At 38.7% G+C, this 12,988-nt stretch overlaps 3 protein-coding genes across 6 annotated transcripts; all 3 read left to right on the top strand.

Moving 5' to 3' along the window:
• Positions 1-2,142: 2,142 nt before the first annotated feature.
• Positions 2,143-3,715, top strand: LOC113344686 (L-type lectin-domain containing receptor kinase IV.1-like). The gene is made up of 2 exons (XM_026588611.1): positions 2,143-3,368; positions 3,493-3,715. Exons 1-2 carry the CDS (start codon positions 2,691-2,693, stop codon positions 3,577-3,579), a joined length of 765 nt encoding a protein of 254 aa, XP_026444396.1. The 5' UTR covers positions 2,143-2,690; the 3' UTR covers positions 3,580-3,715.
• LOC113344619 (L-type lectin-domain containing receptor kinase IV.1-like) lies at positions 3,579-4,778 on the top strand. The gene has a single exon (XM_026588554.1). The coding sequence runs from the start codon at positions 3,579-3,581 to the stop codon at positions 4,776-4,778; it is 1,200 nt and encodes a 399-aa protein (XP_026444339.1).
• A 105-nt stretch (positions 4,779-4,883) lies between these two features.
• Positions 4,884-8,541, top strand: LOC113344684 (L-type lectin-domain containing receptor kinase IV.1-like). Of its 4 annotated transcripts, XM_026588609.1 has the most exons (5): positions 4,884-5,397; positions 5,632-5,754; positions 5,867-6,018; positions 6,222-6,244; positions 6,346-8,541. In XM_026588609.1, exon 5 carries the CDS (start codon positions 6,402-6,404, stop codon positions 8,349-8,351), a length of 1,950 nt encoding a protein of 649 aa, XP_026444394.1. In that variant the 5' UTR covers positions 4,884-5,397; positions 5,632-5,754; positions 5,867-6,018; positions 6,222-6,244; positions 6,346-6,401; the 3' UTR covers positions 8,352-8,541. The 4 variants fall into 4 exon arrangements, with proteins under 4 accessions (XP_026444394.1, XP_026444393.1, XP_026444392.1 ...); XM_026588608.1 differs by having other exon boundaries at positions 6,222-8,541; XM_026588607.1 differs by having other exon boundaries at positions 6,210-8,541.
• The last annotated feature ends 4,447 nt before the right edge of the window (positions 8,542-12,988 follow it).

Genomic DNA, 12,988 nt, shown 5'->3' with positions numbered 1-12,988 from the left:
TGGGTGAAGTTGCGATGGTTGTGTGGGCATTTTGACGAGTGAAGGACAAGAATCAAAATTTGACTGGAACATTGAGTTAGTAAAGGATTTGGAGATATGGTTTGAGACCGAGAAACAAGAGTAAGGAAGAAGATGGTTTTGTAAAGAGTAAAGTCGTCAAAACCAATTTTGTGTTTTAATGAAAATTAAAGTAAATAAAAATAATACGGTCAAATGTAGTATTTAATGGTGGTTGACGGTCAAGTCTGGTCAAGACACCAACCCTCAATATTTCAAACGTTGGGTACCAAAGCTAGGTGTTGGAAATTTGTTGGATACCAAACATTAAATATCCCATAAATAAAACCTTATTTAATTAACTCATATGAGATGTTGATGTTGATGTTAGGTTTTACTTATGTTGCTTATAGACCGGTAAAGTCACCATTTTAATTCCTAATGATGATTGCAATTTTGAGAGCTCATTAGAGCAAGTTTGATTGTTTTGTCTGGTTTCAGTTTCGATTGTTTTGACCCAAATAGTTCGTCTTTAACTGGTGTGATTCCTTACTCAACTAAAACATATTCTCTAGCTACTCAAGCCACTGAAGCCGAGTTAAATAAGATGTGACCATCCATGCTATCCGATGTTTTTTTTTTCTTTATGTGAGTCATTTTGTTCGGAGTTTTAATTTTTTTAGTCATATGATAAACATATAAAAGAATCAAACAATGTGACATCTAGCTCGTGCCAAATCCGTTCTAAATGCTGAGTCATCCTGAAACAAAGAAATTGTGAGACAATATCATATAAGGTTTTAGTTATTATTTTTTTCTGACTTAACTGGCTCGTCCGGATCTGAATAACTACATCTGAATCTATCAGTCATGTCCGCATCAAAAATTATAAAACATTTTGAATTAAGCTGGCGTACCAAATAAGTTATGTACAAAATAATACCTGACACAAAAAATACCAAATGAGATGTATGCGCTGAATCAGATCTCAAATTAGACATCAAAATTTTTCTAAAAACAAAAGATCTGACTCGCGCCGAGACAATTTCAGATCCCGAATCAAACCCAAACCTAGGTGTCGAGTCGGACGGCAAGCCCCACCCGAACAACAAAGGTGATAGACTCAAAAAGTCAAAATGCACTCTGTGACTGAAAAAACCCTCATGTCCTTGGTGGATTTGGGTGTTGGGTATACCATTTGAGCCCAATATGATTTGCTATTGGGGGCACTCAGTTGGTCTTCTCTTTCAAAATTGCAGAAGAAGATCAGATTTCAATCTTGAAAGTATTTCAACCCCTGCCTAATCTCTTACTGGTGAAACCTTAGTTTAGGGTTCACAGATCTAGTCCTACTACTATTAGACGCAACATTTTCTTTCTGATAGTGAAAAACTAAAAAAATCAGTGTGTAATTTCATCAATTGATTAAATTGGTCAACGCCAAAGATTTCCATCAACTACTACTCATCCTAACTAAAATACTCAATGCCAAGGCGATTTGGAGGTCTGTTGCATTAACAGGGGTGTATTCGATTAGGATTTTCTGGAATAATTGATGGGTTTTTCCAGAATCATCCCAGCTGAATACGCCCCTGTAAGTTGCCTGTGGTAGGACATTTCTGTTCTGATTGTCTTCATGGAAGGTAACATTTCTCAAGCAAGAGATTTCAATTCTAGTAAAATCAATGTTTTGTTCTCATATTCAATGCATTTCTATAAATGAGATCTACTGGACATTTTGGTTTATTGGCAATGTTTGAAAATTCCCATAGCATGCCTGTAACTGTTATATTGTTGTCATTGTGAGAATAAAATCTAGGTATGTTCATTATTGATATAACTTGATATTGAGGAATGATCATTTTAAAAATTGTAGTCGGTGCAAAATAGAGAAGACTAGGACAAACTATAGTATGTTCCTTTCGAATTTCACTCGATTTCGTTTACTAGAACATCGGAATTGACTTTTGAATCATCATTTTAAAAATTGTAAATACCAATTTTAAGCATTGAATCTGTCTTAAACTATGAAAACCATGGAACTACATGTCTATTTAGTTAAGTCCCTCAGGCAACAGGGAAGTGGTTACATATTATAGTAGGATTATAAAGAATATGCGTATTAATCTTTCCTAATGTTGGTAATTGTTGCTTATTTTAATCAAGCTTCTGACTTCCAATTTGCTTGCTATATTGTATTTTTCCTATGCTTGGAATTTTTCAACCCCATTTTCCTAGAAATTTCCACATGCACTGGTATGCAACAATGCGTATAAGAAATAAAACAAGTTGATTTATATTTATAATGTTTTGCAATATGGTCCCATGCATCATCAGGAAACAAAATACTCTTCATGTTTCCTACAATTTATTATATACCCCTTATGGCCTGCAAAATGCCGGCAATAATGCTAAAGATAAACTTGTTTAAGTCAGTAACACCATCTGAAAGCTACCCGTTATTGATATGCTTATTCATTTAACTCTTGATTTTCTAAGTCAATAGTCTTCTCTCTCAACTTGCTGACTATTGTTTTGTATCAACATATAATCCAAGTGGTGTCATCTAATATTCCGTGTATATGCTTTGACTTAATTTGCAGTTAAACTCTGTCTAGATTATATGCAGGACAAATTTTAAGGCTTGTTCATAGAGTACATCAGAAAATTTAAGCCGGCAAGAATTTTGGACCATGTTCTTATTCAAGCTCCTATCTGTTTTGTTGTTTTCTCTGTTCTATTTCATCCTAAGTTTTGCAGCAACATCAGAGGATCTTGGCTTTGAATACAATGGCTTCAGAAATGCTCAAAATTTGAGTTGTAACGGCATGGTGGATATCACACCTGGCGGCCTATTAAGGTTAACCAACACCAATTCCAAGCATCAACTTGGTCATTGCTTCTACTCCGGTCCAGTTCAGTTCTCCAGTAACTCCTCATCATCAGCCAATATGGGTAATACTACTTCTGTAGTCTCCTTCTCTACTTCTTTCGTCTTTGCCATAGTCTCCGAGAGTGACGTAAGTGGTCAGGGGCTTGCCTTTGTTATTGCACCTCAGAGAGGGCTTCCTGGAGCTCTAGCAAACCAATATCTTGGTCTATTCAATGATTCAAACAATGGAAACCCTGAGAACCATGTTTTTGCAGTGGAGTTGGATACTATAAAAAACGTAGAGTATGACATCGACGACAACCATGTCGGTATCAATATCAATGGCTTAAAGTCTGTTCAGGCTGAATCTGCCAAGTACTACGCTGATAATAACGCCGGGTATAAGAACCTAAGTCTTAACAGTGGACAAGCCATGCAAGTTTGGGTAGAATATGATGGGTCACAGAAGCAAGTTAATGTAACCATAGCTCCATTCAAGGTACGCAAACCAGACGTTCCTTTATTATCCCTGTACCAAGATCTTTCAACTGTTTTCAAAAACTCCATGTATTTGGGATTCTCTGCGTCTACTCAAACGGTGGAAACATTTCACTATGTATTAGGATGGAGCTTTAAGATTAATGGCATGGCTCAAGAGTTCGATCTCTCTAGCTTTCCTGAACTTCCAAAGCCTGAAAAAAAAGCAATGATGTTGACTGTAGTGTTGTCAATAATTATCCCAATTGTTGTGATGATAACGATATGTCTGGGCATCTTTTTCTTCTTAAGGAAAAAAAAGTTCGCCGAATTGATAGAGGACTGGGAAGAAATTTATGGGACACATAGATTCTCATTTAAAGAACTGTACAAGGCCACAAATGGATTTGGAGAGGCAGAGATTATAGGGAGGGGTGCCTTTGGTGAAGTCTACCGAGGTGTATTGCCTACTTCTCGAAAGGAAGTCGCCATCAAGAAAGTTACGCATGATTCAACACATGGGTTGCAGCAATTTATTGCAGAAATTGTAAGCATTGGCAAGGTTCGGCACAGAAACTTATTACACCTCTATGGCTATTGCAGAAGAAAGGGAGAGCTGCTTTTAGTGTACGAGTTCCTGTCTTGTGGAAGTTTAGAGAAGTTCATCTTTCCGTCAAGTTCGAGTGCATCATCGTCAGTGTCTTCAAGATCAACACTTAATTGGTGTCAAAGGTTTAAAATCATAAAGGGAGTAACATCTGGACTAGTTTATCTACACGAAGAATGGGAAAAAGTTGTGATTCACAGGGATGTGAAGGCAAGCAATGTTTTATTAGATGCTGAAATGAACCCAAAATTGGGCGACTTTGGTCTTGCAATGTTATTTGATCATGGGACAATTGACGCACCTATTTCTAGAATTTGCGGCACACCAGGTTATATCGCACCAGAAATGAATAGAAGCGGGATAGCATCAATGAGTACTGATGTGTATGCATTCGGGGTTTTCTTGCTTGAAGTTGCTTGCGGGAAGAGACCAGTGCAGATAAAAACAGACGTAACAGGTGTCCGTTCGATTTACCTGGTCGATTTGGTTCTGTCTTGCTGGAGGAAAGGCACTCTGCGTGAGACTATTGATCCAAGTTTTGGAAGTGAATATGTAGCAGAAGAAATAGAATTGGTTTTGAAACTTGGATTGCTATGTACTCATACTAATTCTGACTTAAGACCAACCATGAGACAAGTCATGCAATATCTGAATGGAGATGTTTGTCTGCTTCAAACAGATTTATGGGTCCTCGAGATGAGCGATACCCTGAGTCAAGTATTCTCGCGAGTAAACATGGGTGACTTATACCCTTGCGGTATAGACAGCACTTTCTCTGGATCATCGTCAACCCCCAACGAGTCAGTGCCATCTGGTCCCCGTTGATTTCTGTTAAAGGTAGGACATTGCTGTAAAGTTTTATTTGGCACTTATAAGTATTCTGTTTTACTAGCTGACGGTGGCTGTTCCTGATTTTTCCTTTGCAGTCTCCATAACCAAGAATACAGAGATTCTGGTGGAGGTCTTCATACACAAAATTTGTACCGTATTCCCTGTTCTTATGTTAGTTCCAAATGGAAGAATCTGTTTAACATTAACTTTATTCTCCATCAAATGTGTATTTTTTGGGGGGGCAGATAAACTTTTATTGTTTGAATCTCATCTAATTTACTGATGATAATTGGAGCTATGAATACATGGCCCTGCTTCATAAACTACTCTTTAAGGCCGGCCAAGGGTCTTGCTAGAATTTGCACCCTATATCAAGCTCTTAATTACCTCTTTGTTTGTTTTTTCTTCTCATCTTAGTTTTGCAGACTCAGAAGCATTCAATTTCGACTATATAATAAATGCTTTGGAGACTCTCTAAATTGAATTGGATGTCTCTGACAAAATGGCTTACTTGATTCTATCTCCAGGTCAAGTTTAATTTAACATCAAAACTACCAGGTGCGGAGTTGGTTATTGCTTCTACTCCAGTCCAGTTCTTCCTCAAGAGCCAAGCGTAAGTTGTAAAACTACTGCTACTACAGTTTCCTTCTCTGCTGCTATCATCTTTGCTGTAGTTTCCAGCATGACATAGGCAATTAGGGGTTTGCCTCTGTTAAAGCATTTAGGAGCTATCACAAACAATATCTTAATGGTTTCAAAGGTGGACACACACAAACCATTTAGTTACTGTAGTGGAGCCAATATTATCAGACATTTTCCTTAGCAAATTGTTTTATTTGGATTTCAGAATGTTGCTGCTAAATCTTGAAAATTCAACTAAGCTTCTCATGACAAGAGTATCACGCATCTTCCATGTTTACAATTACCTCCTTACTTCTGTGGTGTTTGTTGTATTGTGTCGATGTTTGGGGTAAGGTTATATTTGTCAACCACCCATTTTTTGTGAACTACAAAGAGTACAACAATGAAGTCAATGAACAAGTTGGTTTACATTGATGGTTTCCACTTGGATATTATTTTAGGTAGATGGTACTTTGATGGCCCAGTAATAAATACGAGCCTAGCTACTTCGATGTACAAGTTCTGCAATCGAAGATATTTTTCGCATTACTTCTTGACAAGTTCTTGTACAGCATACAGCCTGTGGCTGCGAATACCAGCAATAATGTTGAAGGTACATTATTACCCTCTGAAAGCTACTCTCTTTTAGGTATATTTAAGTCTAGATTCTCTTAGTCAATAGTCTAATCTCTGAATTAGCCACAACTTAATTGTAATCAATCTAATCCAAGTGATATCAACCACATACAGATATGGATAATTATTTCACAATTCTGTTTTAACTAATCCATGACAATTTTCAAGCTTTGTTCATAGGTACAACACAAAGTTTAAGGCCGGTAAGCGGATCTACTAAGAATTTGGACCATGTTCGTGTTCAAGCTCCTGAGTTGTTCTTTGTTTTTCTTTCTCATGGTAACTTTGGCTTCCTCGGTAGCAGATCTTGGCTTTCAGTACAATGGTTTCAGAGATGCTCAGAATTTGCATCAGGATGGCATGGCAGATATCACCCCTGAAGGGATATTGAGGTTAACAAACACGGAAAAGAAAAATTCAGTTGGCCATTGCTTCTACTCCAATCCAGTTCAATTCCATCATAACTCTTCATCATCATCAGCCAACGGTAACACTACTACTGCAGTCTCCTTCTCTACTACTTTCGTCTTTGCCATAGTCTCCGAGACCGAAATAAGTGGTCAGGGGCTTGCCTTTGTTATTGCACCTAAAAGAGGGCTACCTGGAGCTCTAGCTAACCAATTTCTTGGTCTTTTCAATGGGAAAAACAATGGAAAACCTGAAAACCATGTTTTTGCAGTGGAGCTAGATACTAGCGAAGATGTTGAGTATGATCACGACAGTAACCATGTTGGTATCAATATTAACGACTTAAAGTCTGTTAAGGAAAAACCCGCTGGGTATTACACTGATGAGAATGGTGGGTACAAGAGCTTACTTCTTAAAAGTGGGAGAGCCATGCAAGTTTGGGTGGAATATGATGGGTCGCAGAAGCAAATTAATGTAACAATAGCTCCAATTAAGGTAAACAAACCAAATGTTCCGTTGTTATCTTTTCACCAAGATCTTTCAACCATCCTCTTGGACACTATGTATGTGGGGTTTTCATCGTCTACTCGAACCGCGCAAACATTTCATTACATATTAGGATGGAGTTTTCAGATTAACGGCGATGCTCAAGGTCTGGAGATCTCTAGCCTTCCCAAGCTTCCAGAAGGTAAATCAAAAATGTTGACGATTGTGTTGTCAACAGTTATGTCATCTGTCGTGTTAATAGCGATATGCTTGGGCATCTTTTTGGTCCTAAGGAAGAGAAAGTTCGCGGAGTTGGTAGAGGAGTGGGAACATATTTACGGGACACATAGATTCACATATAAAGATCTATACACGGCTACAAAAGGGTTTGCAGAGAAAGAGATTATAGGGTCGGGCGCCTTTGGTCAGGTCTACAGAGGTGTATTGCCCTCTTCTAAAATGGAAGTTGCTGTCAAGAAAGTCTCCCATGATTCATCTCGTGGGATGCAGCAATTTATTGCAGAAATTGTCAGCATAGGCAAGCTACGGCACCGAAACTTAGTACAACTCTATGGCTATTGCAGGCGAAAGGGAGAGCTACTTTTAGTGTATGAGTTCCTGTCCTGTGGAAGCTTAGAGAAGTTCATATTCCCGTCTCATTCGGATGCAGCATCTTCATCACCAAGAGCAATACTTAATTGGACTCAAAGATTTAAAGTCATAAAAGGTGTAGCTTCAGGACTAGTTTATCTACATGAAGAATGGGAAAAGGTTGTGATTCACAGAGATGTGAAGGCAAGCAATGTTTTATTAGATTCTGAAATGAATCCAAAATTGGGTGATTTTGGTCTTGCAATGTTATTTGACCATGGGACAGGTGATGCTTTTACTTCTAGGGTTGCAGGCACACCGGGTTATATCGCACCAGAAATGACTAGAAGCGGATATGCATCAACCAGCACTGACGTGTACTCTTTTGGGGTTTTCTTGCTTGAAGTTGCTTGTGGGAAGAGACCAGGAGAGGTAAAAACAGACTCAACAGGTGAGCATTTGGTTTATCTGGTAGATTTGGTTCTGTCTCGTTCTAGGAAAGGCATTATTCTTGAAACCATTGATCCAATTTTTGGAAATGAATATGTAGCAGAGGAGATAGACTTGGTTTTGAAACTTGGGTTGTTATGTACTCATACTAATTCTGAATTTAGACCAACAATGAGACAAGTTATGCAGTATCTGAATGGAGATGCAGCTTTGCTTCAAACAGATTTGTGGGCTCTTGAGATGAGCGATACCATCAATCTAGCGTTCGCGAGCCCTCGAGCACCTTTGGGAGACTTGTATCCTTATGGTGTAGACGGTACAACCACTGGATTTTCGTCTACACCCGAAGTGTCAGTGATTTCTGGTACCCGCTGATTTCCTTAAAGGTTGGGCGCACGTCGGGATGTTAAGGAGACCCCATTGTATAATTCAGCTAGAATTGTATATTCGTTTATTGCATTTGTAATGCTGCAGACTTGACACAAGTTCTCGTGGAGGTAGTCATACACAAACTGTATCTTTTTGCCTCTTCTTATGTAATGGAAGACTTTCTTTTAAAATTTCATTCTGGATTTAATGTTTTGACAGGCCATGGAGGCTTTCAAGGCATTCATAGAGTTTTTTTAGAGAATAGAGTGCGTGCAAAATCAGATTCCTGAATGAAACTGAATATCCCTAATTGCCATTTCGAGACCAACAATTTTAACCAGGTAGTCTTTCTTTTGCATAGACAACACACAATCAGTGGATCATATTGTGTGATATTGATATTTACCAAGAACAACTAGAAAATGGTGTGGTACCTCTATAGGGTATGAGGTTGTTTAGTTGGTTGTATATCTATCTTTGGTCAAGCCAAGTCCAAGTTAAGTCAACATTAGAAGCATCCATTAAATTTTAGGACAAAAGTGGATGATTCCTCCCCAACAATCTGTAGGGTGCATAAGATAAAATTAGGACCATAGATTGTTGGGTGACTTGGGTTGGGTCCGTATGAGCAGAGCATATTTGTAGGATGTTTCCTCTTGTCACAATAATATGGGCATGCATGTGACCACCTAAATAATGTCTTGTGTGGCTCAACAATTTGCCTTCAAATCCAAAGAAAAAAAGAAAAATCACCCAATAAATCAAAATTTTGCCACAATCCGGTGATCTAAGATTTTCCATAATCTATAAACCCGACCCGACGTGGGAAGCAAAGTCATAATTGTTTATTTACTAGAAATACAAATTAAGAAGATCCAAGTTGCAAATATGAAAACATGTTTACTTGGCAACCTAATAAATAAAATTGCAAATATGAAAACTTTTCCGACTCTATAAATACTTTAACATATTTTGCAAGGCATCCCCACAGACGACGATTGACAACATCCAGATGATTAGTTGTTCAGTTAAGACGCAGAAGCGGTTCCATCTCCTTACATGCGATTAGGGTTTCTTTGCGTATTGTTCGGTATGTTGGTGTCGGAGCCAGGATACTTGCAACGGGATACAAAGTTTTGACTGGCGGTGCAATTAAGTATAAATGGGCTTGGAAGCCCAGTTTTTTAAGCTGGCTCTAGCTTTGCCTAGGAATATTGCAGCTACTTCTAGGTGGAACAGATGTATCCTCACTAGCCAAGCCAAGCGAATATAATGGATTTGAGCGAAGCTATAGCGCGCTATAGTGATTAAGTCTCGCTAAATGTAGTTATAGGCTATAGCCAAGTCAAAACCTCAACCATAGTGCTTGGACTTATGAATAGACATTACCATCAGTGCGTTATTGTCTTAACCGGAGGCACCGGTGAGGTCTGGTACTTGTTGATTTGTTTAAAGGTTGGATGCTTGTTGGGAGGTTAAGGAAACCCCAATTTATACATTTATCCTATTAGCTAGCACTGTTGATTTGTTTAAAGATTTCTTTCTACTTCCGAGTTTCATCACCATTATGCAGGCCTTAAAGACATCCATAGATTGTCTCGAGGAATTCTAGATTGGAATGAATAGTCAATGTGATGTTAGGTAAGGTGGGTGAGAGATGAATATGGTTCTTCTTGCTATTATATATGCATCTATCAAAAACACATCCTCCATGTAAGAAAAAGAAAAATTGGGTCAATTGTCCAAATATTTTTAAAACATGGTTTTAATGGACGAGTAAAAATTAGTGTGCACACCAAAAGAATAGAAAGATTGAATCTGGATTCATCCTGACTTAAACTTAAAAGATAATGAGGGTGAAATTGGATGCATACTGATGTAAATTAAAAATAAGAAAAAATATTTGAAAATGGGTAGAATGAAAATATTTACATCATGACAGTTTTTACAATCTCATCCATTTAAACAATATCAAATTTTACATGTATTTTTCACTCACGAATTGTCGTTATTGGGTTAATTGACCAATATTACGTAGAAAAAAAATTGTGAAAGTTTTAGAAAGTGCCCAAAGAATCAGACTGTTGAACGAGACTTGGTAATTGGTACCCGACTAGCCATTTCGAGAGCAACCATTTTAACCAAGTAATTATTTTTTTTTTTTTTTTTTTTTGCATAGACACGCAATGGGTGGATCCTATTGTATCATATTGATATTTACGAAAAACAAGTAGAAAAAGAAGGTAAGGTACCCTATTGAGTATGGGACTATCAAACGTTATTTTTAATGCATTATTGAATTATTGTTTAGGCCGGTATATCATCAATCTAAATGAACGAGTTGTTTTTTTTTTCTTTGAAACATGAAATTTGTTAGATTAGACTGAAATTACGTACACTCATCCGCTAACTGCTCGGTTTGCTAAACCATCTGCTACTTGATTTGCTTCTCTGTAGACGTGGCTAATGGTATATTGCTGGATTTGGGTGAGCCTTTGTTTGATCTCTGCAACCAGTTCAGATATATACCGGGGGGGGGGGGGTAGGGGGCTGTATCTGAGGTTGTAAATCTCATTAAATTTTCCGAATCCGTTTCAAATTGGACTTTTGACCATCCTCATTCCGTCGCCGTTTTAGAGGCTATGTGCATAACCCAGGTCTCCGCTGCAAGTATTGTGGTGATGCCTAGAGGTTTTGTTATTGCTAGGATAGTGTTGGTTTCCTCATTTCTGCAAATAATACCTGCTCCCGCTATTCCGGAGTTTCCTCTTGTTGCGCCGTCCGTGTTGATTTTGATCCAATCTGATTGAATTTTCCGAATCCGTTTCTAATTGGACTTTTGACCATCCTCGTTCCGTCTCCGTTTTAGAGGCTATGTACATGACCCAGGTCTCCGCTGCAAGTGTTGTGGTGATGCCTAGAGGTTGTGTTATTGCTAGGATAGTGTTGGTTTCCTCATTTCTGCAAATAATACCTGCTCCCGCTATTCCGGAGTTTCCTCTTGTTGCGTCGTCCGTGTTGATATTGATCCAATCTAATTGAGGTTTGAGCCATCCTACTAAGATGGTTGAAGTTGCTACTGTTCTTTGTGCTGGGTTTGGATATGGCTGCATCCCAGGGAGTACCGGTGGAGCTTGATGGCCATTTGCATTACATTTATCAGATTTTGTTGTTGTTGGTGATACATCACACCATTCCTGGTTAACCATAAAGACCAAAAAAGGAAGCAGAAGGTTGTGGTTATCGGTGCAGGTGCTTTTGTTTGAAGAAGTTCGGATATGGTTGTTTGGTGAGGTAGTGAAATATGTATGCCTTGTTAGGTGACGTGAAGGTTTGTGAGCTGGTTTAATAAGAGGTTCCAAGAATCTATGACTGTCTGAAAATGTAGCAGAATGTGACTAGTTTAGAACTGCATTGAGGGCATAGGTTGGAGTTGGTGAGATGGATGCGATGAAGAATGTTGAGCGTTGGTAAAACCCTCATTAATTGCTTTCCACAAGAAAAGTTGTACTTTTGGGGGACATGGGAGTGTCCAAACGAAGTTGCATGGTGGAAGGGGGTTTTGGTGAGTTTGCGCAGAAGCGCTAATGAGGTAGTTGTATCCTGAAGCAGTAGTATATTGTCCGCTTTTTGTAAAAGGCCATATGATCCTATCGGGTTGATTGCTCTATGGGATATGGATGTTGATGATTCGTTGAATTATGGGGTGGGCTAGTAGGCTTAATCTTTCATGATTCCAATTCATGGTTGATGGGTCGATGATGTCTGCTACTGATTGAATCGGATAACAAGAAGCTGGGTTAATGGTACTTTCAAATTGTGGTATCCAATTTGCTTGTATGGGTGTGTGTAATCCATCTCCTATTTGGTGGAAGATATGTTGTTTGAAAAGTGGTATGAGCGAGGCCATTTGCATCCACTGAGGGATAAGCGAAGACGGGAGTGGTGGGATGCTTTCGAAAATCGAGGTCTGATCAAGGTATTTTGCATTATATAGTCTGGCTAAGATAGAGTTAGGGTTTTGGTGAATGTGCCAAACTCGTCTCATGAGAAGTACTTTGTTGTGTTCCTTACTACTTCGGATACCGAGACCTCCTTGTGATTTGGGTTTGTGGAGCTTGTCTTTTCCCAGTGGGTGGAGTTTTCTGATTGAAGAATCATGACCCCAGAAGAAGTTTTTCGTGATACGATCCATTTTTTGGTGGATATGAGAAGGAAGGATTTGGGTTTGCATGAGGTGGTTGGAAGTAGGGGTTAGTAATGATTTTATGAGCTCGAATATTCCCGAATGGTTGAGGCATTTGGTCATCAATCCTTTTTGCCTTGCGTGCCATCCATTGAAGCAGAGGGGAAAATATGTGGCTAGAAGATCTACCATGTTTAAATTGTACTCCTAAATAGGTAGGGGGTTCGATGTTGTTGGCATGTTGAAATCTTAGGTTAACTTATCTATCCGGGGTTGTTCTAGCTTCAGGTGATGTATCAGTGTGTATTTAGAGTCATTGATGTGTTGACCCGCCAAGGTGCCGTAAGCTTGTAGCAGTAGTTTGAATGAGTTGTCCCTAGACGAGTTAAGACAAGTCAAAGTGCAGTCAACATTAGAAGCATCCATTAAATTTTAGGACAAAAGCGAACAATTCCCC

The sequence above is a fragment of the Papaver somniferum genome, unplaced genomic scaffold (genome assembly GCF_003573695.1).
Source record: "Papaver somniferum cultivar HN1 unplaced genomic scaffold, ASM357369v1 unplaced-scaffold_79, whole genome shotgun sequence".
In the NCBI taxonomy this organism is placed as follows: Eukaryota; Viridiplantae; Streptophyta; class Magnoliopsida; order Ranunculales; family Papaveraceae; genus Papaver; species Papaver somniferum.
This window is presented reverse-complemented; position numbering and strand designations above follow the sequence as displayed.

Excerpts from the sequence above, each read along its gene's own strand:
- LOC113344619 (XM_026588554.1), top strand. The coding sequence starts at position 3,579 with ATGTTGACTGTAGTGTTGTCAATAATTATCCCAATTGTTGTGATGATA.
- LOC113344684 (XM_026588608.1), top strand. The coding sequence starts at position 6,273 with ATGTTCGTGTTCAAGCTCCTGAGTTGTTCTTTGTTTTTCTTTCTCATG.
- LOC113344686 (XM_026588611.1), top strand. The coding sequence starts at position 2,691 with ATGTTCTTATTCAAGCTCCTATCTGTTTTGTTGTTTTCTCTGTTCTAT. Across the intron at positions 3,369-3,492 it reads TAACCATAGCTCCATTCAAG|GATGGAGCTTTAAGATTAAT; the intron begins GTACGCAAACCA and ends ACTATGTATTAG.